General features: G+C 50.6%; 1 protein-coding gene across 6 annotated transcripts in view; it reads left to right on the top strand.

Annotated features, from left to right (window-relative positions):
* SIDT1 (SID1 transmembrane family member 1) overlaps positions 1-26,288 on the top strand; it is a 91,935-nt gene that overhangs the window by 63,714 nt on the left and 1,933 nt on the right. The window contains exons 11-25 of one of the 6 annotated variants that reach the window (XM_073310073.2): positions 3,769-3,840; positions 5,445-5,593; positions 6,457-6,530; positions 7,608-7,674; positions 9,346-9,419; positions 10,218-10,341; positions 13,309-13,426; positions 14,143-14,279; positions 15,086-15,194; positions 15,694-15,708; positions 16,581-16,660; positions 17,996-18,042; positions 19,896-20,001; positions 20,894-21,004; positions 24,961-25,074. In XM_073310073.2, coding sequence (XP_073166174.1) covers positions 3,769-3,840; positions 5,445-5,593; positions 6,457-6,530; positions 7,608-7,674; positions 9,346-9,419; positions 10,218-10,341; positions 13,309-13,426; positions 14,143-14,279; positions 15,086-15,194; positions 15,694-15,708; positions 16,581-16,660; positions 17,996-18,042; positions 19,896-20,001; positions 20,894-21,004; positions 24,961-25,074 — 1,397 coding nt within the window. Of the gene's footprint in view, positions 1-3,768; positions 3,841-5,444; positions 5,594-6,456; positions 6,531-7,607; positions 7,675-9,345; positions 9,420-10,217; positions 10,342-13,308; positions 13,427-14,142; positions 14,280-15,085; positions 15,195-15,693; positions 15,709-16,580; positions 16,661-17,942; positions 20,002-20,893; positions 21,005-24,960; positions 25,075-26,288 lie in introns of those variants that run through there. The other 5 variants (XM_073310083.2, XM_073310094.2, XM_073310103.2 and 2 more) reach the window with 5 other exon arrangements.

The following is a 26,288-nucleotide window of genomic DNA, read 5'->3' on the forward strand; positions in this document are numbered from 1 at the left end:
TGGCCCCCTGTCATTCAGAATACCCAGCCCCTCCTGACCTGCTCTCAGTTGCCTCCACCCCTTGGAATTTCCCATGATTCTCTTTTGCCTGCTCCTGTCTCTTGCAATTCAGAATACACCTACTCCTCTTTCTCTCCCTCCCTCTGGAATAGCCCTTGCCCATCCATCTCCCCTCCTGAGAATGCCATGTGTCCCTGTTCACACTACTTGTCTCTCCTGTCACCCCTCTCTCCTCCCCATCTCTTGAATATCCTGCTACACTGTCTGTGTCCTTGTTCCCCTTTCCCTTGTGTTCTACATTGCCTTCCTTCTGAGCTGGGCTTTATCCTTGGGCCCCTCCTCCCTCTCAGACTTTGTTGAGGGAGAAGAGAGCTGGAGGAACCAGTTGCTCTATCCTGTCACAAAGTGCACCACACCCAACAAAGCAAACACTTCCCCAAAGAGCAAACTGGCATCTCCAGAACTGACTCACATCGCCTCCAGGAAGTGGGGCTGAAATAGGTGGGTGAATTTACAGCAGCGCTGTCTGCTTATCTCTCTCCTGCCTGGAGGTGCCCCACTCTATCCCACTCTCACAAAGACTCGCTACCTTGTACACTCAGTATCAGTTTTCATCAACTAGACATGGAAAGTGGGAAGCTCAAAGCACAGTCTAAACTTAGAGAGGAGTGACCCCGTGTGACTGAGGAGAGGCTGGAGTGGAAAGTGCCTCTGTCTCAGTGCCCCAGATAAGAGGGAGTGCAAGAAAGATACTTCCTCAAGCAATCAGGAACCGCAAAAGATGTCCGCTCAAAAAGCGATGAAGACAAACTGTTCCCATCTGTGGAGAAAGCACAGATATCTCACTAGGTGGCAGATCAGGAATGGACAGGGGCAGGGGTGGCAGGTTTGTAGAAAATTTGGTGGTGCCCAGAACCCGCCCCCCACCTGCCTAAGGCTCTCGGAGGGAGTTTGGGTGGGGGGAGGAGGTCTGGGGTGCAGGCCCTGGGCTGGGGATTAGGGTGCAGGAGGGGTACAGGGTTCAGGCTCTGGGAGGGAGTTTGGGTGCAGGCTCTGGGCTGGGGCAGGGGGTGAGGGTGCAGGAGGCAGTGAGTAGTGCAGGCTCTGGGCTGGGGTGGGGGTGTAGGAGGGGGTGAGGGGTTCAGGCTCTGGGAGGGAGTTTGGGGGCAGGAGGGGGTGCAGGCTCTGGGAGGGGGTGCAGGGGTAGGGCTGTGGGGCTGAGGATGAGAGGTTTGGGGTGTGGGAGGGGGCTCAGGGCTAGGACAGAGAATTAGGGTGTGGGGGGATGAGGGGTTTGGGGCATTGGAGAGGCTCAGGGCTAGGGCGGAAGGGCAGGGTAAGGTCAGCCTGCCCTGCCATTAGTGAATGGGGGTCATTAGGACCCTGCAGCAGCAGTTGATGCGGGGAGCCGGCAGAGCAGGGGTGGGGAGGTGAGCAGGGGCAGCAAGTGGGGGCCGGGGGACACTCGGGGGAGGTGCAGGGGGGGTGGCAGGTGGGGCTGGGGGAGAGACCCGGCCCCAAACATTTGTGGAGCTGGGCCCCCGGGCCCTGAATATTCCTGGAGCCCGGGCACCACGAGTGTATATAACTCGCCGCCCCTGGACAGGGGATCAACCCCCAAATGCAGTGCCTGGCCATATCCTGGACCGAATCCTACCTACCTGTGACAAATACTGTAGCAGCCTGTTTAACACTCTGGCAATCATGCTATTACAATAACTTGTCGCACCAGTCAAGTGTCATGGAGCGGAAGGGTTTCTTGTGCCTATGCATACGCACCCCTACACAGATGTACACTGTGCAGTATTCTGTCTTGCACATGCTGTCTGCACTGCATGGACCATTCCAGAAATTCATCCAAGCTGGACAATGTTCCCTTAGCAATAAGAAAATAAAGGAGAAAATGGCAACGTGCCAGCTCCCAGACACAGCTTAATGGACAAAAGTTAGTGTGTCAGTGGAGAGTAATGAACTGGGTTCAGACAAAGGGAGAGCTTTTGATGGTGTAGAGCTTGGGAGGACCTGGCTCTCTCTGTCCGTCACCGTTAGAAATCATGGAAACAAGTAGCCAGAAGTGAACATGCTTTTTTAGTCTTCTTCCGCTGAAGCCTTAGGGGTGGCCACGACTGGAGATGGGTCAATGCCCTGAGGTGGCACCAAGCATTATATCTCTCTCAGGGGCTGGGCTGGCTGCTTCTTGCTCACATGCTCAGAGTCTTACTGGTCCCCTAGGTGGGGTCGGGATGGAATTTCCCCCCAGGTCAGATTGGCAGGGACATTTTTGCCTTCCCCTGCACTGTGTAGGTGGGTCACTTGCCAGGTTGTCTGGGTATATCTCATTTGATCATTTCCCTGCCATTGCAGGCACCTCAGGTGATGGTGCACCTCGGTCCCTCCTATTCTCTGCCTGTGGCCCATAGTAGTCTAGTCTTCTGTGGTACTTTGGTCTCATTTCAGGTGTTGGGTTTAGTGGGTGGGAGCTGGGTGGTGTCGGTGGCCTGTGGCATACAGGTCACACTACATTATCTGGTGGTCATGCTTCCTCCTGGCCTTAAACTCTATGACTGTAGGACATGTTTCAGGCCCTCATATACTATGATAGAAAAACCTAGCTAGGCTTTCAAGAAGACATCCAGCACCTAGACTTGCCAGTACAAGGCGCAATAGCCCCTTGCCGCCCCTATCAACCTGAAGACAGGCCGTGTGCCTGTAAATCTAGCAAAGGTATCTGGAGAGAACCCAGTGACTCTGCATTAGGATAAAATGTATCAGCTTTGCACACTGGTTGTCCAAAGAATGGGTGTGACTGACTGACTGGACTCGTTCAGTTTGACTTTGCTGTGTGTAAATTGGTGCTGCAGCCCATGTGTGGCTTCATTGGGTCATTTCAGCTGCATAATGTGATGCCCTCAACGCATTATCCAAAAGAGATGAGTGAGGGGCGAAAAAAGTTCACAATCTAGGCTTGTACTTGTCACTGCTCCTTCCTTCATGATTTAGAGCCTCACAGATTTTCTTGCTTAAGTTTTCCTCTGTCTCTTGCTAATACTGGCAGTCTTGGGTCATCCCTCCCTTTGCTTGCTGGACAGCTTTGATAATGTGTTTCAGGAAGACCGGGAGAGCAAAGTCAGATGAGGCTGTTATTTGAAGGGCAGCTCCTCCTGCCTCAACTCAGTGTGTGTGGGTGGATTCTGAGTCTTAGGAAGCTGTCCCAGTGCTAATGATGGGAGACCATTACCATCTTTGGTGGGAGCAGCCTTGCTTTCACCTAACGGGGCTAAAAGAACATGGAGGGCTGAGGGCATGTGTGGCTTTTCCCGTGATAGTCATGGGAATTAGCTGCCATTTTAGGTGAGGGCAAAACATTGTGAGACTGAAGGCAGAAATTCATGATTGCCACTGAGAACACCCCAAATCTCATAAGACTCGTACAAAAATTGCAGGAGTTGGCAATGCTGGAATATGGAGGGAACAGGGGAGGGGCCTGGGCTTTGCCGCACTTCTGACTGGGGCTGAGTGGAATGAAGGGCAGGGGTTTGTGGTTTATGATGCCCCCTCTGCGGAGGGCAGGGGGATAGAAGGGGGCTATGGTTTGTCATGTGTCCTGTGGGCAGGGAAGGAGGCCTGTGCTTTACAGTAAACAGGACAGGGATGTAGGGTGGGTTTGGAGCTCCTCTTCACACTGGGGAGCCTCCTCTACCAAGTCTCTCTCTCTTTTTAAAATGGGGTCTGAGCAGATCAAAGGCTCTTTGTTTGTATCCGTTGCAGGATCCGGGACTATGGCTACCTCACATCCCATCACGACTGGCACCCCCGAGGGAAGCAGCTACGGAGCTATCGGTACGGAACGCTTGGGAACCTGAGCATCTGGCACCTCCTGGCATCTGGGCTGCCTGGACAGCTGCTTCTGGGGGAAGGAGCCAGTCTGGTAGAAGGCCTCCACCTCTGCCATGGCCCCAAGATGTCTTATTGTCTGCAGAGGAGTCTCTGTCCCACTGGCTGCCTGCAAATCCAGAGACATAACCCCACTGCTTGTGGGGAAGGGGAGGTGCACAGAGCAATGAGTGGGCTGCGGGGGGTGGTGGTGGGGCAGTCCATGGCTTTAGGCAGCTCCTCTTCCCCAAGGGTTGTTTTCCCTGTATTTTTGGCACCATCAAGGCCACAAGGGGCTGGGCTGTGAGTTCCTTCCTGCTGAGCCTGCCCATGTTGCCCTGGAGGGGAGAGTGCTCACCAAATGCAATGCTGCCCTCTCCGAGAACGCCCAGGCTCTGCAGCTCTGGGATCAAGACACAGGGGCCTGGGTCTCCTGCATGGTGGTGTAGATCAGGTCCAGGGGACCTAGAAGCCTGAGGGTTTTGAACCGATGTTGGGGAAGAGAATGGCTCTGTTTTTCACGCAGCAGTGTGGAATTTTTAATTCCTGCTCCGGGTGCTTAATGTGATTGCTACCCCGGTTCATTCCTGCACTAAGAACACACTCTAGCCCTGAAAATGGTACCCAGATTCCAGCCGGCAGGTCTGTGATATCTGGTGGGAAAGAAAGTCAGAACCAGGTGCTTATCCAGTGCAGGGAATAACATGAGGGTTTGGGAAGTGGAGTAGAGTCAGGGCTTTCTTCTGGGATATATTCTGACCCAGATCTAACTCCAGATCCATCATGAAAGACTCCCTGCTCAAGCAGGTTTTTTTTTTCTGTCTTTAAGAATATCTGGAAAATTTAGAAGGGCCCCTTAAGACTCTCAAACAAATGAGCGAGCTGATGTCACTCTCCCCTGCCTCTTCAACCACCACAATCTGTATGCTTGATCCACATTGCTGCCCTGAGCCTACATGGGCAAAGAGCTGGTACACAACCTGGGCAAACACAACACAAGATACAGGCAAGTCCAGCTGGTCCCCAAGCTGGTGATGCTGTTCATGGGACCATTCATGTTCCCATCTGCTTCAAGAAACACATGGGGGCCGGGGTCTGACTCTCTCTCCTCGTTGGAGGATTTTATTTTCTTCTCTCTTTTGTTTTAAAACTTCTTTTAGAAAAGCTTGACATACAAACTCTATCTGCAGGGCAGTACTCAGAGGCCGCTGCTAACACCAGACAGAATGCTGCAGCCTTTACTGGCTAGTACATCTCACATTCGTGATCTCACAGGAGCCCGGCTAGTTAGAGGTAGTAAACATTATGGAAATCTAAGAGAGAGAGAGTGGAGAAAATGCTAGGAAGAGCAGAGGGGTGGACTATGAGTGTGAAGTGCTGAGTATTTCTGTATCCTAGATCAGATTTTTGTGGGAATTCCCAGATAGGGCAACAACCATCTACCAACCTATTCCTTGGTTTGTGTATGCTGCGTTCTGCCATCAGAAGCTCCTGGTATGGTGAATGCTCCCTTGTTTCTTTGTACAGAGGGATTTACCCTTTACCATGAACCCTTCCTTCCTCATTTCCAGATGAGTCAAGCTCCAGTGGCGGCCGGCAGTTATCGTCCCCGGAGCGTGGGCCCCCACATGGTTCCGACACAGACAGCTCTGTGGAGGAGGAGAGCGATTTTGACACCATGCCCGAAATTGAAAGCGATAAGAATGTCATCCGCACCAAGGTATGCCTGGTGCTGCATCCTTGTGCTAAGCACTGTGTGGTGGGGTCAGCTCTGTGATTCCAGCTATTATTGCTGGTCACCATCTCTCCTTTTAACTCTGCTCTTTCGAGGGCAGATTAATGGCCTTCATCTGATTAATGTATTTAATAATCCTCCAATGCCCAGAAAGTTTTCCCAGAGCACTGATAGGAAACCAGTGCTATTAAAGGCTAAAATGAACAGCATTGTTTAGGAAACTGGAGAGATGCTGCTTTGGTGGAGGATGGTGCAACCTAGAAGGTTGGAAAACAAATGAAGGGGCTGAAGTAATGGTGGAAGAAAGCAAGCAGCTGGTGGTGGATACTGAGACCTTAGGAGAGCCATAGCCCTAGAGAATGGGGATGGGGAACAACAGCAGGGGATGCAGAAAAGACAAGGAACCAAGTGACTGATATCTTGGATCAAGAACCTGTGTACCATCTCTTAGAAGCTGCCTTCTCTTCTTGTCCCCAGTATTTACGATTGGTCAAATTAATCTCTGGGGCAACTCTGTGAGTACATCCATTATTACAGCAGGGACAAATTGACCCATGATCTGTCTCCATACAGAACTTGGTTTGAATGGTGTCTTACTGGAAAGTAATTCTACTAATAACAATTTTTAAAGTTCTTTGTTTTGTCATCTTCATTCCAGAGAGAACTTTTGGACTTTTATTTGGGGCTCTTCTGGGCTTTCTTCCACAGAGAATTGCAAGAGTTACTGTAGGGAAAGGACAAGCTTTACCCATCCACTTGGATCATCAAAATGCATTCAAGCTTTCTAAAGGTTTCCTTCTCCTTCATGAATTCTCCTTTTCTCTCCCCTGTATTGTGTTATATTGCAGATGTTCCTCTATCTGTCAGACTTGTCCAGGAAGGATCGGAGAATTGTCAGCAAAAAGTACAAAATTTATTTCTGGTAAGTAGAGGACAGACAGATGAGCTCCGGTCCCTAAATCTGGGCCCAATCTTCAGATGTGGGCCCTCAAATTGAGTTCCCGGATCCCTCATTTGGGGCCCACTTAGAGGCACACACATACTTTTTAGGAACAACTCTAAGCTTCCAGCTATAGTACTGGTCGCTCGGACGTATATATACACATTTGGAGTGTGTGGTGCGCGTGGGCATGTGCACATGTATGTAGGAGTGAACACAAGGGCTTGTGACCATTTGTATGCATGGACTGCTGAACACATTCATGCTGCGTATGGGACCGTTCATCTTTGCTTCATTGCATCACACTAAATTTCACCTACTAGCATAAGTATTTGCTGGGGGAATAAGTGACTGTGGCCCAGACCCTGCAGCTCCACATACCTAATCTTCTGCCAGTGGCCATTTATGCCCGCCCTAAGACCTGAAATGGATATATATAGTTGAACAGCAGTAGAGGAGCTGGCTTGGTGAGAGGACAGTGTGACTCTTGGCTGTGGTGCACACTTTGATGTTGAGAGGGGTGGTATGAAACACTTCTTTCTGTCGGTGAGTTATGCCTTAGCTCCAGGAACAGCTGCAGGGTTGGGGGAAGGGGCTGGTTAAGAGCCCTGGGAGAATATGGACCATGAGGTCAGGCACTATCTCAGTGAGCACTGTGGGTCTTCATCCTGAATGCTTTAAAGGGGTACAGAGAAACCAATTGCCTACATGCCTCTGTGGAAAATAACAGTGTGACAGCTTTGGCTCCCTCCATTGCCTTACACCCGGGAATCTCTGTTATTCCTCCTGCTCCTCTGGGAGGTAGGTGTATTGTTATCCCCATTTTACATATGGGGGGTACACAGCAAGCCAGGGGTAGATCTGGGGAAAGAACCCAGGAGTTCTGACTCCCAGTCCACTGCTCTCCCCACCAGATACCACACGTCCCTAAAAGGGAAAGAGACAGTGAGTGGCTGGGGGAAACTGGGTGGCAAACCCATAAGTAGAGCCCAGACTCTGTTTTCGTGCACGTGGATGGCTGCGTTACTGTGGTAACTGCCGCGCTCTCCCCCTCTGCAGGAACATTACCACAATCGCTGTGTTCTATGCACTGCCTGTGATCCAGCTGGTCATCACATACCAAACGGTGAGTGCTCCCTGGCGTTGCCCTGGGCTTGGCCCTCTGCTGTTCTTCCCCTAATGCTCTCTGAGGTTCGGCAATGCAAGTAACCCCAGAATCAAGCACAGTCTGGAGTATGGGCTGAATGCTTCTAACTGCTGTCATTTGCGACCCCCATGGTGCTTCCTGCATCTAGCCAGTTCAAATCCACTACGAGCTCCTGGCAGAACATTCATCTCCTGGCGGGGCACCTGAAATGCCACATTCAGGTGTCAGCATTGCAAATGGTGAACTCAGCCAGTCTTCCAGCCCCACCAACATGAACCTCTGGTTGGTTGGTTGGTTTTGAAGGGGACGGGGATCCCTGTTATGGGCCAAATCCTGTTTTGTATCAGTCCTTACTTAGGCACTGTATTATCTTAGCTGGCCCTCACCACATTTGAGTGCCTCCCAATGCTATGAAGTGCCCACACAGATCTGTGTCTCTCTCTCCCTGTTCCTCTGTGTTCTCGTGTGCTCATGCGCGCACGCTCTTTCTCTCTCGCGCTCTCTCTCTCATGGGCAGCACGTGAGCCTCCCCTTTTGAGGAGTCTAGCCCCACAGTCCCGCCCCTACACCCCATCTGCTGGAGCCCCAAGCCGCCGCCCTGCCCAGCCCCGCCCCTCCCTCCTGGTGGCAAGAGGAGCCGCCAGCCAGCCCCAGCACTGCGTCACCTGCTGGCCCCAGCTGCCTGCTGGCCTCCAGCCGGAGCTGAGCTCCCGGTGGCTTGGTGGAGTGTGGGTGGGGCCAGGGCTTGGTTTAGGGGAGACTTAGCCTCCTCTGGCCTATTATACCTGCTGCCCATTCTCATTCTCTCTCTCTCTCTGTGGTATTGTGGAATTGGTGAGAAAAGTGTGTTTTGCACTGAGGTTCATTGTCACCATCCTGACATCTTCCAGGAGCCAGTTCCACCTTCGTTGGCCAGTCACTGAGAAAGCTCCATCTCTTGTGCATCTGTGAGCCTTGGTCTTGAGGCTGATCCATTTCTTTGTTCCAGTGATTGGGCAAAGCAGTCCTGGTTTGCTCCCCCAAGTATATTTTTGAGACACTGTTGTCTGGATCCAGAACACAGCCGTACCTGTGTCCAAACTTACCTGCCATATGGCCCAGAGTACGTAAACCAGGCAAATTAAAAACAATAAAGGAAAGTAAATGCTATAGACTGGAAGCGTGGATTCAGCAGACGGCCCCTGAGGCCCTGTCTGATGCATGGGCTGGCAGCTGAAGCTGGGCTAGTAAGGGATGGAAACCCTTGGGCAGCTCCCTCCTGTGGTCAGAAAGGTGCAGACACGTCTGTGTTACAGCCCTGGCTCTTTAAAATTCATGCTGTGTTTCTTTAAAAGAAGACACACGTCCGGCAGGACAAGAGGGGTTTTCAAGAGCCAGGCCTGTGTGTGTGTGTTGTAAGTGCCTTGAATTCTATCTCAAGGCTTCAATGTGACAGGGACACTCAGTCCATGACATGTGTCTGTTAACTGAGAGTGGATTGTGACAGCAGTTTTCTGGCCACAACACTAGGCTAGGTTGCAGCCAGTGGTGGTTGGATGCTGCTGTGAAATGCTAATTCTATGCTGATCGGGTTCACTTTGCCCTCCTCCTCAGCTTGTGCACACTGCACTTCACCCCAGCTCTAACACCAGTTCTCCTTCCACTCTGCAGGTGGTGAACGTCACTGGTAACCAGGATATCTGCTACTATAACTTCCTCTGTGCTCATCCTCTGGGGGTCCTGAGGTGAGTGAACCCTTTGTATCCATTCACCGGCTGGCTCACTTGGACTTAAGATTCATCCTCTTGGTGGTGCATGCTGGAAGGGCATTGCCATTCTTTAATACCCCTTCAGAGGGGGTCAGGGAAGGCAAGGTTTTGTACCTGCCAAGCTTATAAAGTCAGTGTGAGGTCACCATACGTTCAGGGATGGGACTGGAGCCCCTCTGTGCAGTTGCTGGGGTGGCTTTCCACTGAGTTGTCTGAGAGATAGACCCAGGGAAAATGTAGGGTGGGGCACCAAGGCAAACCCACCAAATCACAGCTAAGTTCATTTTTCAGACCTTTTCACATACACGCATGTGAGCAGCGACTGTACAAAGGAGTCCAGGTCAAACCTTTCATCCAGAGAAATGATCCATTTCAAATAGCAGTGCAGAAGTGCTCTGAGGGTTAGGAGTCCAGCACTGAGCCAGGCTGAATCTACTGTACCTGGGTGTTGCTGCATATTCAGTATGTAAAATCAACCCATTTGTAGAGCTCTGCCGAATCCTTTGACTGCTGTGGGGCGGGAGCCTTTGCCCTGCAGAACTAAACCTTTACCCTTAGCTTAGTTTAATTTGGATGATGTTCTGTGGCCTGCGTCGTGCAGGGGAGCAGACCAGGGGATCACAAATGGGCGTTTCTGGCATTAATATCAATGGATTTACTGCCAGGGTGGATCACCTTGGGTGTGGGAAGATGTCCTCTGGGATGTTTAAAAATATGTATTCTCGCCCCACAAATCCCTTAACTCTCTCTCGGGGGGACTCCTCTTCCCCGCAGCGCTTTCAACAATGTCCTGAGCAACGTGGGCCACGTGCTGCTGGGCTTCCTCTTCCTGCTGATCGTGTTTCGCAGAGACATTCTCCACCGCCATTCGCTGGAAGCCAAAGACATCTACACGCTGGTACGGAATGTGCCCCTGCTCAGCCTCTGCAGCAAGCGGAGAGAGCCCTGTGACTGGAATCCTCGCTGGGTCTGCACGGACGGAGGACAGTGAGCCCCAGGGAAGGAAAGGGGTAGAGTCGTTGGGCAGGAATCTGTTCTAGTTAGCGCTCTGGGGGCAGTGAGAGGAGGGGTGCTTGAGAGATAGTCCCCGGACAAAGACCTAGCTTTGGATTTGTAATGTGGCCATCACCGCATGGCGTCCAGGTGTGAAACACGTCACTCCATGGAGCATTAATGCAGCATGAATGAGAGCCTGCTCTCGGCTCTGCCAAACGGACTGAGGAGTTCTGAGCAATCAGCTTTGGATAGAGAACCTCTCCTGTTTATCACAGGGTATTTTTAAATTTTTTTTAGAAGTCCAGAACATCCCCCGAGAAGAGCACAAAGCCACAGGGTGAGACTCGAACCTCTCCACTCCTTTGTAAGGAGGTGGAGACAAGTCCATTTTATTCCACAGGAACTTGGCTGGCTCTGCTTGAGCTGCACTGCACAGGAAGCTTATTTTAACCATAGATCTAGGAACCTTTAGTCTTCCAGCCAGTGCTTAATTTGTGCCCAGGCTGAGCCCCAGGAACTCTAGGCTTGGCACAGAATAATAGAATATTAGGGTTGGAAGAAACCTCAGGAAGTCATCTAGTCCAACCCCGTGCTCAAAGCAGGACCAACACCAACTAAATCATCCCAGCCAGAGCTTTGTCAAGCCGGGCCTTAAAAACCTCTAAGGATGGAGAAAGAAAAGGAGTACTTGTGGCACCTTAGAGACTAACCAATTTATTTGAGCATAAGCTTTCGTGAGCTTTAGCTCACTTCATGCATCCGATGAAGTGAGCTGTAGCTCACAAAAGCTTATGCTCAAATAAATTGGTTAGTCTCTAAGGTGCCACAAGTACTCGTTTTCTTTTTCGAATACAGACTAACACGGCTGTTACTCTGAAACCTGTAAGGATGGAGAGTCCACCATCTCCCTAGGTAACCCATTCCAGTGCTTCATCGCCCTCCTAATGAAATAGTGTTTCCTAATATCAACCTAGACCTCCCCCACTGCAACTTGAGACCATTGCTCCTTGTTCTGTTATCTACCACCACTGAGAACAGCCGAGCTCCATCCTCTTTGGAACCCCCCTTCAGGTAGTTGAAGGCTGCTAACAAATCCCTCCTCCCTCTTCTCTTCTGCAGACTAAATATCCCCACTTCCCTCAGTCTTTCCTCGTAAGTCATGTGCCCAGCCCCCTAATCATTTTTGTTGCCCTCTGCTGGTCTCTCTCCAATTTGTCCACATCCCTTCTGTAGTGGGGGGACCAAAATTGGATGCAATACTCCAGGTGTGGCCTCACCAGTGCCAAATAGAGAGGAATAATCACTTCCCTCGATCTCCTGGCAATGCTCCTACTAATACAGCCCAATATGCTGTTGGCCTTCTTGGCAACAAGGGCACACTGCTGACTCATATCCAGCTTCTCATCCACTGTAATCCCCAGGTCCTTTTCTGCAGAACTTCTGCTTAGCCAGTCAGTCCCCAGCCTGTAGCGGTGCATGGGATTCTTCCTTCCTAAGTGCAGGACTCTACACTTTTCCTTGTTGAACCTCATCAGATTTCTTTTGGCCAATTTGTCTAGGTCACTCTGGACCCTATCCCTACCCTCCAGCGTATCTACTTCTCTCCCAAGCTTAGTGTCATCTGCGAACTTGCTGAGGGTGCAAATCATCCCATCATCCAGATCATTAATGAATATGTTGAACAAAAATGGCCCCAGGACCGATCCCTGGGGCACTCTGCTTGATACCAGCTGTCAACTAGACATTGAGCTGTTGATCACTACCCGTTGAGCCCGACAAAATAGGCAGCTTTCTATCCACCTTATAGTCCATTCATCCAGCCCATGCTTCTTTAACTTGCTGGCAAGAATACTGTGGGAGACTGTATCAAAAGCTTTGCTAAAGTCAAGATATATCACATCCACCGCTTTCCCCTCATCCACAGAGCCAGTTATCTCCTCATAGAAGGCAGTCAGGTCGGTCATGCATGACTTGCCCTTGGTGAATCCATGTTGACTGTTCCTGATCACTTTCCTCTCCTCCAAGGGCTTCAAAATGGATTCCTTGGGGACCTGCTCCATGATTTTGCGGTTCACAGCCCTGGCACCTCTGAGCTTGCTGCTTCAGTTATGAATGTAAAAAAAAAAAAAAAAAAAAAAAAAATTAGCTTGAGGCCCAGCACCTCTTTCCTTACAAATTAAGCACTGGTCTCAGCTCTGGTCTGATCAGATCTCACAACAAAGAGGGGTTGTATCTGTCCGGTATGTGCATGGGTGACATTACAGGTTGCAAGTCCTGGCAGCAATGGCAGTGCTGCTTCAGTAGGTGGCGCTGTTCCCCCAATTCGGTTCTAAACAAGTATCCCGGTATGGTAGGGATCCGTGTTCCTGGACTTTCAATGGAGACCTAAACCGGGTCCTGACGAAGATCTCTTCTCAGAAGGGCTGGGGGGCTCAATTCCCCGCTGCCGGTGCACCGGTGTTCTCATTTACATCTGTGGAAAACGGGTGTAAAATGCTACTTTTCTGATGTGATAGTGCCTTACATCCGTGGTGTGCTCCCTTTGCCCGGGTGTAAATCACCGCACAAGGGGCAGGGGAGTGGGGAATCTGGGCTGGGGTTTTTCAGTGTCAGTATACTGACAGATTCCCCCATGGTCAGCTGCATTCTGCCCCGTCAACCCTCCCTACAGTTCCATCTAGCTGGTTCTTAGACTGCTAAGTAGCATGGCAGTGTGCTGTTGTGTGCCATAGACACCCCAAAGGTGGCTACCCTTCATTGGAATGTGAGTGTGTGTAAACTGTAGTTTGAGCTCCATAGGAGTGTAAGCTCTCACTAGTGAGGATATGACACTGTGTCCCTTGTGTTCTCTTCCCTCCTCCTCTTCCAGGAGTATGGAATCCCCAAACACTTTGGTCTTTTCTATGCCATGGGCATTGCTTTGATGATGGAAGGGGTTCTCAGTGCTTGTTACCATGTCTGCCCCAACTACTCTAATTTCCAGTTTGGTAAGTGGAGAACTCCAGCCAACAGAGAAACTTATGGGGAAGGAGGGCTCAGATTTCACCCGTTCAGGTTTGAAGCAGATCAGCCAAGTGGAACTTCGGCATCCCCCGGGATGCTAGGCCTGCAGACCTCTTCGGAGCTTGCCCACATGTTGGGTGTGCAGGGACCAGTTAGTGAACGTTGTGTTTTTTGTACTCCAGTTGATGATACACTGTCCAGGTGACTGTGTTAGCACTCTGCTGGCAAGAACCATGATTCCCCTCAATTCTGGCACTCAGCGTTCAAAGGTAGCATAGACAAGGCCTAAATTGTTTGCCTCTGAGGTCCTGACAGCTCCTGATTCCCCCCCCAGAAGATTCAATGGCCCATGTATCTAACATGTGGACCTCAGCCCCATCAGGCTAGAAACTGTCTCCTTGTAGGTCAGCTCACCTGTTCCCAGCAATAATCCCATGTGGCCCTGTGTTGTGCTGGCATATTCCAAGCACTTAAGTCTCATTCTGCATTGCTTCACAGCACTCAGGGAGCTCACAGTGCAAATTGGAGAATGGCCGGAGCAAATTGGCATATGTCTAGGGAGCTATACCTACCAGCCAAGGGTCTGGCCTGTGGGCTCAGCCCTGATTTACAGACACACTCTGAAAAGCCATCCCAGTCCCCTGGGCAGTGAGTAGGGAAAAACCCTGTCTTCATTCTCTCTGTTCTCTTCCTTTCACAGACACCTCCTTCATGTACATGATTGCAGGACTCTGCATGCTCAAGCTGTACCAGACCCGCCACCCTGACATCAACGCCAGTGCTTACTCTGCTTACGCCTCCTTTGCCGTGGTCATTTGCCTGGCTGTCCTTGGAGTGGTATGGCTCTCTCCTACCCACCCTGCTCTCCAGGAAGGAAAAGCACTGACCCAAAGGACAAAAAGTACAGGGGGCGGGGAGCATTTGCTCCCAGCCTGCAAAGTCTGATGGCCCCTGGGTGAGCGTGACCAATACCGCAGGGCCTTGGCTCTCATTTTATCTTTGAGAAGTCATGGAAGACGGGAGAGATTCCAGACAATTGGCACTATATTTTCCCTTTGCCAATCTATAAAAAGGGAAATAAGGACAACCTGGGGAATTACGGAGCAGTCAGCTTAACTTCTATACCCGGAAAGACAATAGAGTAAATAATTAAGCAATCAGTTTGCAAACACCTAGAAGATAATGAGGTGATAAGTAACAGTCGGGCATGGATTTGTCAAGAACAAACCGTGTCAGACCAACCGGATAGCTTTCTTTGACAGGGTAACAAGCCTTGTGGATAGGGGGGAAGCAGTAGACCTGGTATAGCTTCACTTTAGTGAGGCTTTTGATACTGCCTCGCATGACCTTCTCATAAACAAACTAGGGAAATGCAACCTAGATGGAGCTACTATAAGGTGGGTGCAGCTCCCTTTTATTCAGGTTGGGCTTGTGGGTGCTCAGCACCTCTGGTGAACCAGCTCACATTTATTTAGGTACCTAAATACGGATTTAGGAATCTGACCTGAGGTTGAACGTTTTGGCCCTACCCTTTCGCAGGGTCTGTGTTTGGCAAGTGTTTCTGATAGCTGGGGGAGGCTTTGGGGGCTGAACGATGGGCGGCGGAGCCTGAGAACCCACCATTTTTTCTGTTTTGCTCCCAGGTGTTCGGAAAGAATGATGTGTGGTTTTGGGTCATCTTCTCAGTCATCCACGTCGTGGCCTCGCTGGCTCTCAGCACCCAGATCTACTACATGGGCCGCTTCAAAATAGGTAAGCCTGGTGGCTGAGGAGAAATGGGCTTTTTGCCCCTGGTGCTCATGTGCCTCTTGCTCCCCACCCTGAATTGGGGCACAAGAATTAGTAACCCCGGCAGCCTATGCCACCTCTGCAAAGTCAGTCTTCCTGCTAGCGCCTGTGCGCCAGGCCCGGGGGTATGCCACTCTTCTAACGCTGTCTTCCTGTTCTGACACCTCTGCTGCCTGGCACTGGGAGAGCCCAGCACAGTGACCCACTTTGTGGCACTCCAGCTACAGGGCTCCTAAGCATGCTGTCACAGGGACTCTCTGCCCAGAGTGTTTCTCTCTGTTATGTGGCGCCCAAAGGTGGGGCTGTACCTGGGTGCACTACAGTATTCCTGTAGCAGTCAAACCACTCAGAGAGGCATCTGTGAGGCATCTGCTCTCCTACCTAGATGTGCAGGCCCCACACAGCTGTTGCGCTCCACTCACAAACCTCTTTCTCCTTTTTCTTCTGCTGCCCTTGGTCTCAGATGTCCCTGACACAGGTAACCAGCAGCTCCCTTTCTTCCCTGTTTGGATTGAGTGAGCAGCAATGGAGCAAATGGACGGGGAACATATGTTCCTTTAGCCTGCTGTGTGGGTTCTTTAGGAATGAAATCAGTGGCAGAGTGTGGGCCACAGGAAGTGCACACGGCAGCAGAACCACATCTTTCTGCAGTGGAACAGGGGCCTGCGGTCGGAGCAGGCATGCAGGAGGGCTCCAATCTTGGTGCTCTGGACTCCAGCAGTTCCACACGTGTCTCTGAAGGGGATGGGCCTATGAGAATGTGGAACTGTCCGCCACAAACCCTCCAGTCGGGGCAGTGCAGTAGTTTCAGGGGCTGGAGGAGGAGCTGTCCTCCAGCCTGAGGGGAGGATTCCAGCCCCTTCAACACCCTGCAGCCATTTTCTCTGTGGGTGGGACCGGATGAATACCCTAGGTGAAAATTCCTTAGAGAAGGGAAGTGTGGAGACTGCTTGGCCTTTCCCCATGCCTCAGCACATGCTCCTGCCTCCCTCTGAGGATCAGCCACAGAATATGCCAGGTACATGTTAGGGGGACTCTCGGACAATGCCAATGGGTGATAGGTGGGTGTTGAAACTCTGCATGGCCAAATGCCATTCAGCTGACAGCTGTCTGTATTCCAGTGTCCCCTTGTCACATTGACACCCCCTGCACTGTGAATCATGAGCTGCTGCACTAATGATTTGCTTCCCAAAGGGAAGGCAAAGCAATCCGGCTTGGTGGGTGTGGGCTCCCCACTTGCATGCCCTCCTCAGTTAGTGTCACCCTGCTCCCTGGGTAGCGATACTGCCTCACTGCCCTGTCAGGGCTACTTGGCTGGATACATTGGCTTTCCTGTCCTCTTATCTCCAGCAGACTTTGGGATTTTCCGCCGGGTGGCGATGGTGCTGTACACGGACTGTATCCAGCAGTGCAGCCGGCCAATGTACATGGTAGGTGGTTTCCCAAGCCCCAGCCCATCCTTGGCAGTTACTCAGTTGCCGGCTAGGGAGTGGTTAAAGCTGTGCAGAGCGTGTGTAGGCAGCACATGTGGCTCTTCAAATGAGTGGACAAAGAAATCTTTTTTTTTGAAAACCCTCTCCAACAAAATAAAGCTTCTGTCTTTGGTCTGGAATTCCACGCTCTTTGTCTTAGGCCGCAGGATGCTTTTGTGGGGAGTTTGAGGTGAATTGGTCAAGGAAGGGGGATATTTTTAAAAACATCGATGATTCGGAAGCTGTTAGCATAGGGAGGTCAGCACTGCATTCCCAACAGTTGCTGTCCTACAGCCTTACCCTGGTTGTTGCTTTAGTGGCAGACCTACAGCTGCTGTTGTTTCTGCTTCGCCCTAGGGCTGACGGGGTTTTGCAGACAAAACCAAGATGTGGTTGTTACCCAAGTCCCTTAAACTCACTTCTTGTCAGAGGCTGTTCAGCACTGACTCCAGCCTGGCGCCTCGTGTGCCTTATGGGCTGAGCCGTTCCTGGCTGTCCTGGGTGACTGAATTTTCAAGCAGCTAGGCTCCACACACCCCGTCTGTTTCTTTTTTAAAAGAGGCTTCTTTTACTTCTCCTGGGACATGACAGACTGAATTTCCCAAGCAGTGTATGACCACGGGGATCTTAAGAAAACACTGTTAATTAGGAAGAAAAATTCAGACCTACAACACCAGAACAAGTTGAATGTGATGACAGCAGGTCTAGGCTCAAAGGGGCATCTTCCACTTAAAAAGCCTGCAAAGTTTTTCACCCGTTATAATTGCTATAGTTAGTTACAAGAACTACCTGAGCTCACTGGAACTGAAAAGGTTGGGGAGAAGGGGGAATTCTCTTATGTGTTTGACAGCGCTTTGTGCTTAATCGTTTTCCCTGTTTCCCTTGTGTAGTCAGTTCCTTTCTGTGTGTGAGATTATTATTATTATTTATTATTAAGAAATAGGAAAAATACTATTTGTAAAATCACAAAAACTGACCAGGGGATTCAGGGGCTGGTGCATTACCGGAAACATCTTGGAACTCCTTTTTTGGAACAGATTAGATTTCTACTCCACAATATCCCTTTAAAATCCATAAAATTGGAGCAATTTGTTTTCCTAGCACAAATGTTCACCCAAAAAAAAGGATCTGACACTCACGCATTCATGCATTTGTGAGAGGCAAATTTTAAATCTGTGAGAGTCTCTTGAACTGCCGTAACAAACTTCTCTGCCTGCACTCCTCGCCACGTTTTGTATAGCATTGGTGAAGACTGAACATTCATCAGCTGTGATTATTGTGCCTTCTCCCCAGGACAGAATGGTGCTGCTTATTGTTGGAAACCTGGTCAACTGGTCCTTGTAAGTAGTAGTGGGGTGTGCGCGTGTTTCAGCATTGATTGTTGTAGGTGGCTGGAATGGGGGTAGAAATGTAGTGGTCTTTGTGTGGGAGTCTTTCAGATCCTTCTGCTGGATTTCAGCAACCCTAAAGTGGAGGTGAGTTCCAGGCTTTACAGAGCTGAAACCAGGGGCATGATCCTGTTAGAGCTGAGAAGCTAAAATGGGTCAGGCCTGCTCAATATGTACGTGGGAGACCTCCAGCAAAACGGAGCTGTTGCAGACTGCAGTGTTGGTGGTTTTGTAGGTAGCACTTGTCCGTCCCCTCTGGTAGGGCCCGCTGTTCATGGGGTAGCCTACCCTAGCGAGCTTGAATCCAGCGAGTGTGGCTAAGAACAGCAGTAGAGACGGTGCAGCACAGGGTTCAGCGTAGGTAATACAAGGCCCAGGGTACGTACTCGGCTCGCTAGACCTCACTGTGCAGTTGTCACTGCTGTTGTCACCCATGCTAACTGGATTCAAGCTTGCTAGCCCCTGAACTGCTTGTGCTGTGTAGATGCACCCTGAGTCAGGACTTGTCCAGTGCCCTGCCATGCTGTTAGACCACGTTGCTAGAGGGGCCAGTTCTTGGATGAGATGTAAAATCAAAATCCTGGCCTCTTGTTAAAGTTTCCTTGGTGCCTTTTCCCAAGAAAATTCCTTGTTAAAACCTAGTTTGGGCAATTGTATTGTGCCTCCTTAAATCCACCACCAGCAGAATTCTTCATTTCCTCTCCTGTCTTAATTTCCTCCAACAGCCAGGATCACCAAAACGCATTTTGCTCCAGCCACTCCCCTGCACCAGGGGTAGGGCAGGAACAGCTGGCGTAGCTTTGCCATAGCTGTGGATTTCACTATATGGAGGGTGCTGCTGCTTTAAGGCAGCTTTCCAGGAATGTTGTGCCCCTGGAGTGGTTCAGAAGAGACGAACACATGGCTAAAAATCTGGCCTTTTATTGCTGAAATGAAGCCACCTCTGGCTGCTTAACAGTCCACAACTACAGCACAACCACCCAGGAAAGGGAGCGAAGAATCCCAAATTCAACTGAAAAACAAGGGAGGAATATAGGCTGTCAGAATGTAAACTTCTCAGCTGGAATGCAGCTCCTAGCTTATGCTCCTAGTCAACGTCCAGTGTAATTTTAACAGATAGTCTGTGTGCTCTGTTGTTTGTGTGGATTGGATCTTCCGAACAGCAGCATGCCACAGGGAGATGTGACTGCAAAAGACAAGAAGTTGGCAGGGGCTCTGGGTCAGGTGTAGGCCCTGAAACTACTTGAACGCCTTCATTTAAAACTGACTAGAGATTTCAAGCTCACTCTGAAGTGGATCCAACTGTCAGATATCCCCTGCTGCCCAGTAGGGCCTGGGAGAAAGGAGGTCCTGCAAGCCAATAAGAGGGGCAGCAGGGGGCACTCTAGTTATTTCCTCTCAGCCTCTCACCCGCCCACGCACAGGTTCTGAATACTGAGCAGAAAAGACAAAATAGTGTCAAATAAGATCGGAAACCACAGAAGTGAGGGCAGGAGCGTGATATATGAGTTGGCTGCGTGGGGGTGGGGAGAGGGCGGGCTAGGACTCCTGGATTCTGTTCTTAGCTCTTCCACTGGCTCCCTGTGGCAAATCACTTTCCCCCACCCCGCCTTAGTTTCTCATTTGTAAAATAGGACATAGAGTATTTACCTGCCACCCCAGAGGGCTGTGAGGCCAAACTGGTGTCCGTCAAGTGTCCTGTGATAGCGGGAGCAGTGTGTGATTGACACATTCTGGAGTCTCCCTCCCTAGTATGGGTGAAGAAGTTGGTTAATGTGTCTGTCTCTGTCCCTCCCTTCTCTCAGTGCTGTCTTTGGACTGGTGTATCGGCCAAGGGACTTTGCCTCCTACATGCTGGGGATCTTTATCTGTAACCTACTGCTGTATCTGGCCTTTTACATCATCATGAAGGTAAAGGAGGCAGCTTGTTTGCCCTTATCAGCCCTTATTTCCTCTGCCTTCCCGTTGGGGGAACGAAGGCCTTTCGTGCAGCAGTTCCTTGTGTCTCCACCACTCCTGCAGTGCAGTGTGAAGGGGGGCTGGCTGCCCAATGTCTGCGCCCCTCGCTGCTCCTCTGCAATGTCCACTCCCACTGGGGACTTGCTAATTCTGCAGCATGGGGGGCCTTGGTGTTAGGGGCTTGGGGGAAACCCATCGGCAACACATGATCAGCTATTTTTTTTACAGAAACCATGTGGGACAGCCATACATCAGTCCACTTTACACTATGAGGGCACCAGTGCATTCTGGGACTCCAGAGCACCTATCCCCTAGGTAGCACTGTTGCTGGGAGCAGGGGTTTCTGGGTACTTTCCACACAGGGTGCCCTGCACTTAGGGATGTATTCGGAGGATAGGTTGAGCTGTTATAGCTGCAACACTTGTGATTGCCCTGCCGAGGAGCCGTCGCAGACAGCCCATCTTGGGTGTCTCAAACCGAGCTTGTAAAACTCCTGGGCTGGCGTCGGCAAGAGGATGCAGGGCTTTGTGTAGCATTGCAAGCCTGCCAGACGCTGCTTGTTATGTCTCTTTGCAGAGTGCAGACCGGGCCTTAGATTCTCCTAAAAGGGGCAATAAATGAAGCCAGAGCTTTCAGAAAGTTGAAGAGGCAGATGATTTTCTGATCCAAAATTGAGAATAATGGATGCCCTGTGCTACTGACTACACCCTCCTGTTTTCAGGGGTGTGCCGGGACTGTGCCCTTTGCTGTGATCGTGTGCACAGCTGGATGGTTCTTGGAAAGGACATTGTATGTTGCCTCCCTGGGCTGATTTTTGAGGCCTTGTTCCTTTTGATCGTTGCAGCTCCGCAGCTCTGAGAAGCTCCTGCCCATCCCACTGTTCTGCATTGTGGCCACGGCCGCGGTTTGGGCTGCAGCCCTTTACTTCTTCTTCCAAAACCTCAGCAGCTGGGAGGTAAAGGCCACACATTTATCTGTCTTGAGCCCCATCTCTCTCTCTCCCTCTCCCTCTCTTCCTCCATCATTTCTGCTCCCTTTTCCTTCCCCAGTCCATACTTCTGAATATCCCTTTTTATCCTGCAAAAAAATGTTTTAGAAAAAGGCATCTGGATCGTTAATAACCGTACATGACAAAGAAAGGGCAAACTCCTTCAATGTATTGGAAGGATGGGGACTATTACAGACATGAGCCAAAAATAACTGCACTAGCGCAGGAATAGCCAAGGGCATCACGTACCACACTGTTGATCCCGTGTGTTCCTTATTACATTAACGTGAATTGAGAGGGTGGTGTGAAAGTGATCCAGAAAGAGTACTGGCTGTTGGTGGAGAAAGAAAATATAGCTATACCTTGGTAGGTCGGTAACATGAGCTCTTGTAGAAGCTCACAGATCTAGAATTACTCCAGGTGGCTGTTTATTTGGAGGGTAATTTCTTTTCTCCTGCTTCTGTTTGTATAATGGGGGAGGGTTTTTGTCTTTCCAGTGTCTTTCTAGATTCTCCTATGCACTGAATGCTTACTATGCAGAATTCATTATCCCTGAACACCAGTGTTCATACAGAATATTTATTTAAGATTTTGGTGTGGAGGAAGCACAGAGCAGCTGATAAAGAAGTTAGCTTGTATGCAGTGGTGGTGTAGCCGTGTCAGTCCCAGGATATTAGTGAGACCAGATGCGCGAGATAACTTCTTGTATTGGACCAACTTCCATTGGTGAGGGAGACAAGCTTTTCAGCTTACACAGAGCTCTTCTTCAGGTCTGGGAAAGGTACTCGGTGTGTCACAGCTAAATGCAAGATTGAGCAGATAGAAAGTGCACAAATGTCTTTTGCTAAACTAAGGGACCATTCAAGGTGAAGTGGCCCGTTAACAACCCTGTAGACATAGGACAAAAGGAGGGATTAGTGGGTTACAGATTGTTGCAATGACCCATCATTCGAGTGTCATTATTAAGACTATGGCTGTGTCTACACTCGGGACCTTACAGCAGCACCGCTGTACCACTGCAGCTGCCCCGCTGTAAGGTCTCCTGGGTAGCCGCTCTATGCCAATGGGAGAGAGCTCTCCTCCAGCCAGCATAATTTAACCACCCCCAATAAGCGGCGGTAGCTGTGTTGGTGGGTGAGTGTTTCCCACAGACATAGCACTGTCCACACCAGTGCTTTTGTCAGTGTAACTTATGTTGGTCAGGGGAGTGGTTTTTTTCACACCTGACTGACCGAAGTTTTGCTGACAAAAGTGGTAGTGGAGACAAAGCCCATGATTTTTAGTGTCTAGCAGAGGTATGAATTTAAGCTCCCAGGCTCGTCTTTTGTGTTGTGCAGGTTTCCTTGAGGATGAGGATGAGGACTGAGAGGTGAGATATGGAGTGATCACTCTGTGAAAAGTGTTCACCCACAGGTGACGGTGTTTTTGTCTTTTACTAAAATGTTTTCAAAAGACGTGCCTGGGAGCTTAAATTCATTCCTCTGCTAGACAGCAAAAATCAGGGACTGAACAGAGACTCTGGATTTACAGCTTATTACAACAATCTGTAACCCACTAACCCCCCTTTTTTGCCCTCCAAGTGCAGAGGTGCTAGCAGACCAGGTTGTCTGGAATGGTCTCTTACAATATGTGCTCACTACTTTTGCTAAACAATCTGTTCCACCTTGCATTTAGCTGTGACTCTGAGAGTTTCTTCCCCAGTCATAGAGTGGCCAACCCTCCAGGATTGTCTGGGAGTCTCCAGGAATTAAAGATGAATGTTTCGTTATAGATTATGTCTTGTGATGAAACCTCCAGGAATAGTCCAAAATTGGCAACCCTATTCCCAGATCTGAAGAAGACCTGTGTGTGACTCAAGAGCTTCTCTCTCACCAACAGAAGTTGGTCCAGAAAGATATGATCTTACCCAGCTTGTTTCTCCAAAGTTTGTTAGGTTCAGTTTGCCATGAGGGGCTAGAGATGGATACTTTCTTTAATAGGTCAAGTAGCTTAGAAAAAAGGATAGTAGAGAGCTGCACTATGGAGCAGGACGCCTTTTTTGGGTTGGTAACCACAGAGGGCAGAAATTTCTCTGAATGCTTGTAAGTCATTGTATATATCTCTTACCTGCATAATGTTAAAAATCTCATAGACCCGGATCCCTGTGCCGCTGTAGTGCTCCCAGTATTGAGACCGTGATGGTGTTGCCTGCACATGGAAGATCTCGTTGAAATAGAAAGTTTGAACTGCTATTTTCAGTGGTGACAGGGTCAAGGGATAAAGATTGATAGGTGGGGAATCATAGTCACTGTTAGACTTTTTGTGCAACCTATAAGCTAAAGGTGTCTGGAATCCAGGAGTTGAGTCTGTAGAGATTTGTTGCAAGAATGAGCAAATGTCGATAGATGGGGGCGTGTTTTCAGATCAGGTTCTGCCCCCAAGTAGGTCATCGTTTTGGTTAATTCCAAGGGCATGTTTGGTGTTAGAAGGCTCGGGCAGTCTGAGGTAGGCAGAGGTTTGAATTTGTTTGCAGTTTTGTTTATAGCAGCCACAGGAGGGCAGAGAGTGGGGATGGATTTTATTCATGAGTATCACTGAGATGAAACTATCAAGTTCTAGTTTTGTTGTTTTTGTTTGTATTCCACTAGCACCTAGTGGCCCCAGCTGAGATCAGGGCTCCATTGAGCTAGGCACTGTACACAAACAGTTTAAGAAACCATCCTTGCTTTAAAGTGCTCACAATACAGTAAAAGCTGTTTTATCCAGCATGTTGGGGGAATGGGGAGTGCCGGTAAGCGGGAAAATGCTGGTTAACTAAGAGGGAAGGAGCTTGGGTGTGGGAGGGGGCTCAGGGCAGGGGATTGGGGCACGGGAAGTGGCTCGGGGTGCTGGATCCAGGGGACTATCACCTCAGGCGACTCCCCGCAAGTGGCAACCTGTCCTGGCTGTGGCTCTGCACGCTGCCCCTGCCCCAAGCGCTGGCTCTGCAGCTCCCATTGGCCAGGAGCCACAGCAGGGGCAGAGCCTGCTGGTGGAGGCAGCGTGCAGAGCTGCCTGCTGCACCTCCACTTAGGAGCAGCCGGGACAGGTCACCGCTTGCCGGGGAGCTGCCTGAGGTGAGTGGCCCCTGGATCCGGCGTCCTGTGCCCCAAGCCTCATTCCACACCCAAACTCCCTCCCAGAGCCTCTGCTCCGCACCCCCACCCCCGCCTCAGCCGCCTGCCAGCCCCATGCCAACCAGACTATAAACCGGACTTTCAATGAAGATCAGAAATGCCGGTTTATAGAGCTTTCCGGTTGGTGAAGTGCCGGATAAAACAGCTTGTACTGTATAAAGAAGGGAGACTGAGTGGGAGGGGAAACAGAGGCTGAAGGTCACGGGGCAGGTCAGTGGCACAGCTGGGTGTCTGAAAGCTGAAGTGGAGAAATTGAGACTAGATCTTGGGTGCACATATTTAACAGTGAGGGTCACTACCATTGGAACAAGTTACCTGGGGTTCGGTGGCTTCTCTATCTCTGGAAGATAAGTTGTAACTTGACCAGAATTACTGGGGAAGGTCTATGGCCTGTTTTATACCAGGGGTCAGACTAGATGGTCACCATGGTGCCTTCTGCCCTTGGAAGCTATGAATCTGGGAGAAGAACCCATGTCTCCAGACTCCAAGTCCAGTGTTCTAGCCCCTCTCTGTCTCCTCATGCTACCGCTTCACTCTCTCCCCTTCACGTTCTCTGCCCACTCGCTCTTACTAAACAGATGCTTCTCCCCGGTGCAGCTCTTTGGTCTGACATCCCACATGGTACCGAAGGGTTAAGCCGGGGGAGTTTTGTGAAATGTTCGGATGGGCGATGCCAGTAACGTGCCATCCAAGTGTCTGTCCCCACTCTGTGTGAGAGAGAAGATATGGGAGCCTGCTCCTCCTCAGCCCTCTGCTCTCTCTCCCTAGGAGACCCCGGCGGAATCCCGAGAGAAGAATCGCCCATGCATCCTGCTGGGCTTCTTTGATGACCATGACGTCTGGCACTTCCTCTCAGCAGCTGCCTTGTTCTTCTCCTTCTTGGTGAGCTTCTCTCTCACTCCATCTCCTGCTCATTCTCCTTCCACCTCTCCTGCTGTTGTTCTTCATCCCTCACTCTATTCCCCCACCACTCCCCATCTTTCTTCTGTTTCACTCTAGCTGGGGCACATATGTAGCCTTGGCCGTGCTGGCAGCCCCCTGGCACCTGGTGGTGTTGTGCTACGTCCTGACCCCTATTCATACAGCCTGCTTCTGGGGAGCATCAACCCCATCCTTGACTTGTCTTTCCACCTGCTCTGCTCCTGAGACTGCCCCTGCAAGGGGATGCTCCAACTCTGAGTTCAACAGCTGTGTCTCCTGCTGTGATTGGGTTGGCTCATTTTCCACCACTCCACCCCCTTCCATTCTTTTAATTACTTCCTTGCCCGGAATCCCCTTGAGGATTGTGGCTGATGCAGCCATAATGGGGCGGGGGGACATTGCCCTTGTTCCTCTCTTCTCTCCCCACACCCCATCTGAGACTCCCTCTTTCTCAGCTGTCACACTAGCGCCCTGCTGGGGACCCCACTGGACCCCCAGTGAAGCCCCTAGTATGGAGCTTTAGCCACTCCTGGGATTCCCTAACTAAAAGTGGCAGGTAAGTTGTATTAGCCAACTGGACTAAGCTTGCTGCCCTTTCTGACCTTGCTGTGTAATGCCAAGGGGGTGCCCCTGGGGGTGGGAGAACAAACTGTCCTTGGGCTGGGGGGGGGAGGGAGAGAGGCAGTGGAGAGGTGAGGTTGAGCCCTTGTCCCCCTGCTGCCTCTCCCCTGCCCCTCCTGAAGCGCATAGTCAGGAGGTGCAGCCAGTTTTGTTTCCTACCCAGCTGTGCGGTGCCTAATGCTGCCCTGGTGGCATTTGCTTTCCTACGACTTTAGTGCTGGTGAAAGGTGTTGGGCTCTGTCCTGAGCAGAGAAGCCCTCTAGTCAGCAGCCACAGAGCAAGTGCAGGCTGGGGAGAAGCACAACAAGCTCCCACCACACCGCGTTGCTCTGGGGATCATCTCTCTCAAGGGGAGAGGAGAGTTCAGTCTCCACAGCCCATTTTGGCCCCAGCCTCTTTGCTGAGGCACCTGACGAGGGGCCAGCCAGTGCCCATTCAGATGGGTTTTTTGTGAGGGGGGCACCTGTGTCACGGCTAGGAAGTGGACTGAGCTCCCGCATCTCATGCCAAGCAGCTGGCAGTTAAAGCTATGTCGCGCGCAGGAGCTGTGTGCT

This window comes from Lepidochelys kempii, chromosome 1, assembly GCF_965140285.1.
Source record: "Lepidochelys kempii isolate rLepKem1 chromosome 1, rLepKem1.hap1, whole genome shotgun sequence".
Classification (NCBI taxonomy): Eukaryota; Metazoa; Chordata; order Testudines; family Cheloniidae; genus Lepidochelys; species Lepidochelys kempii.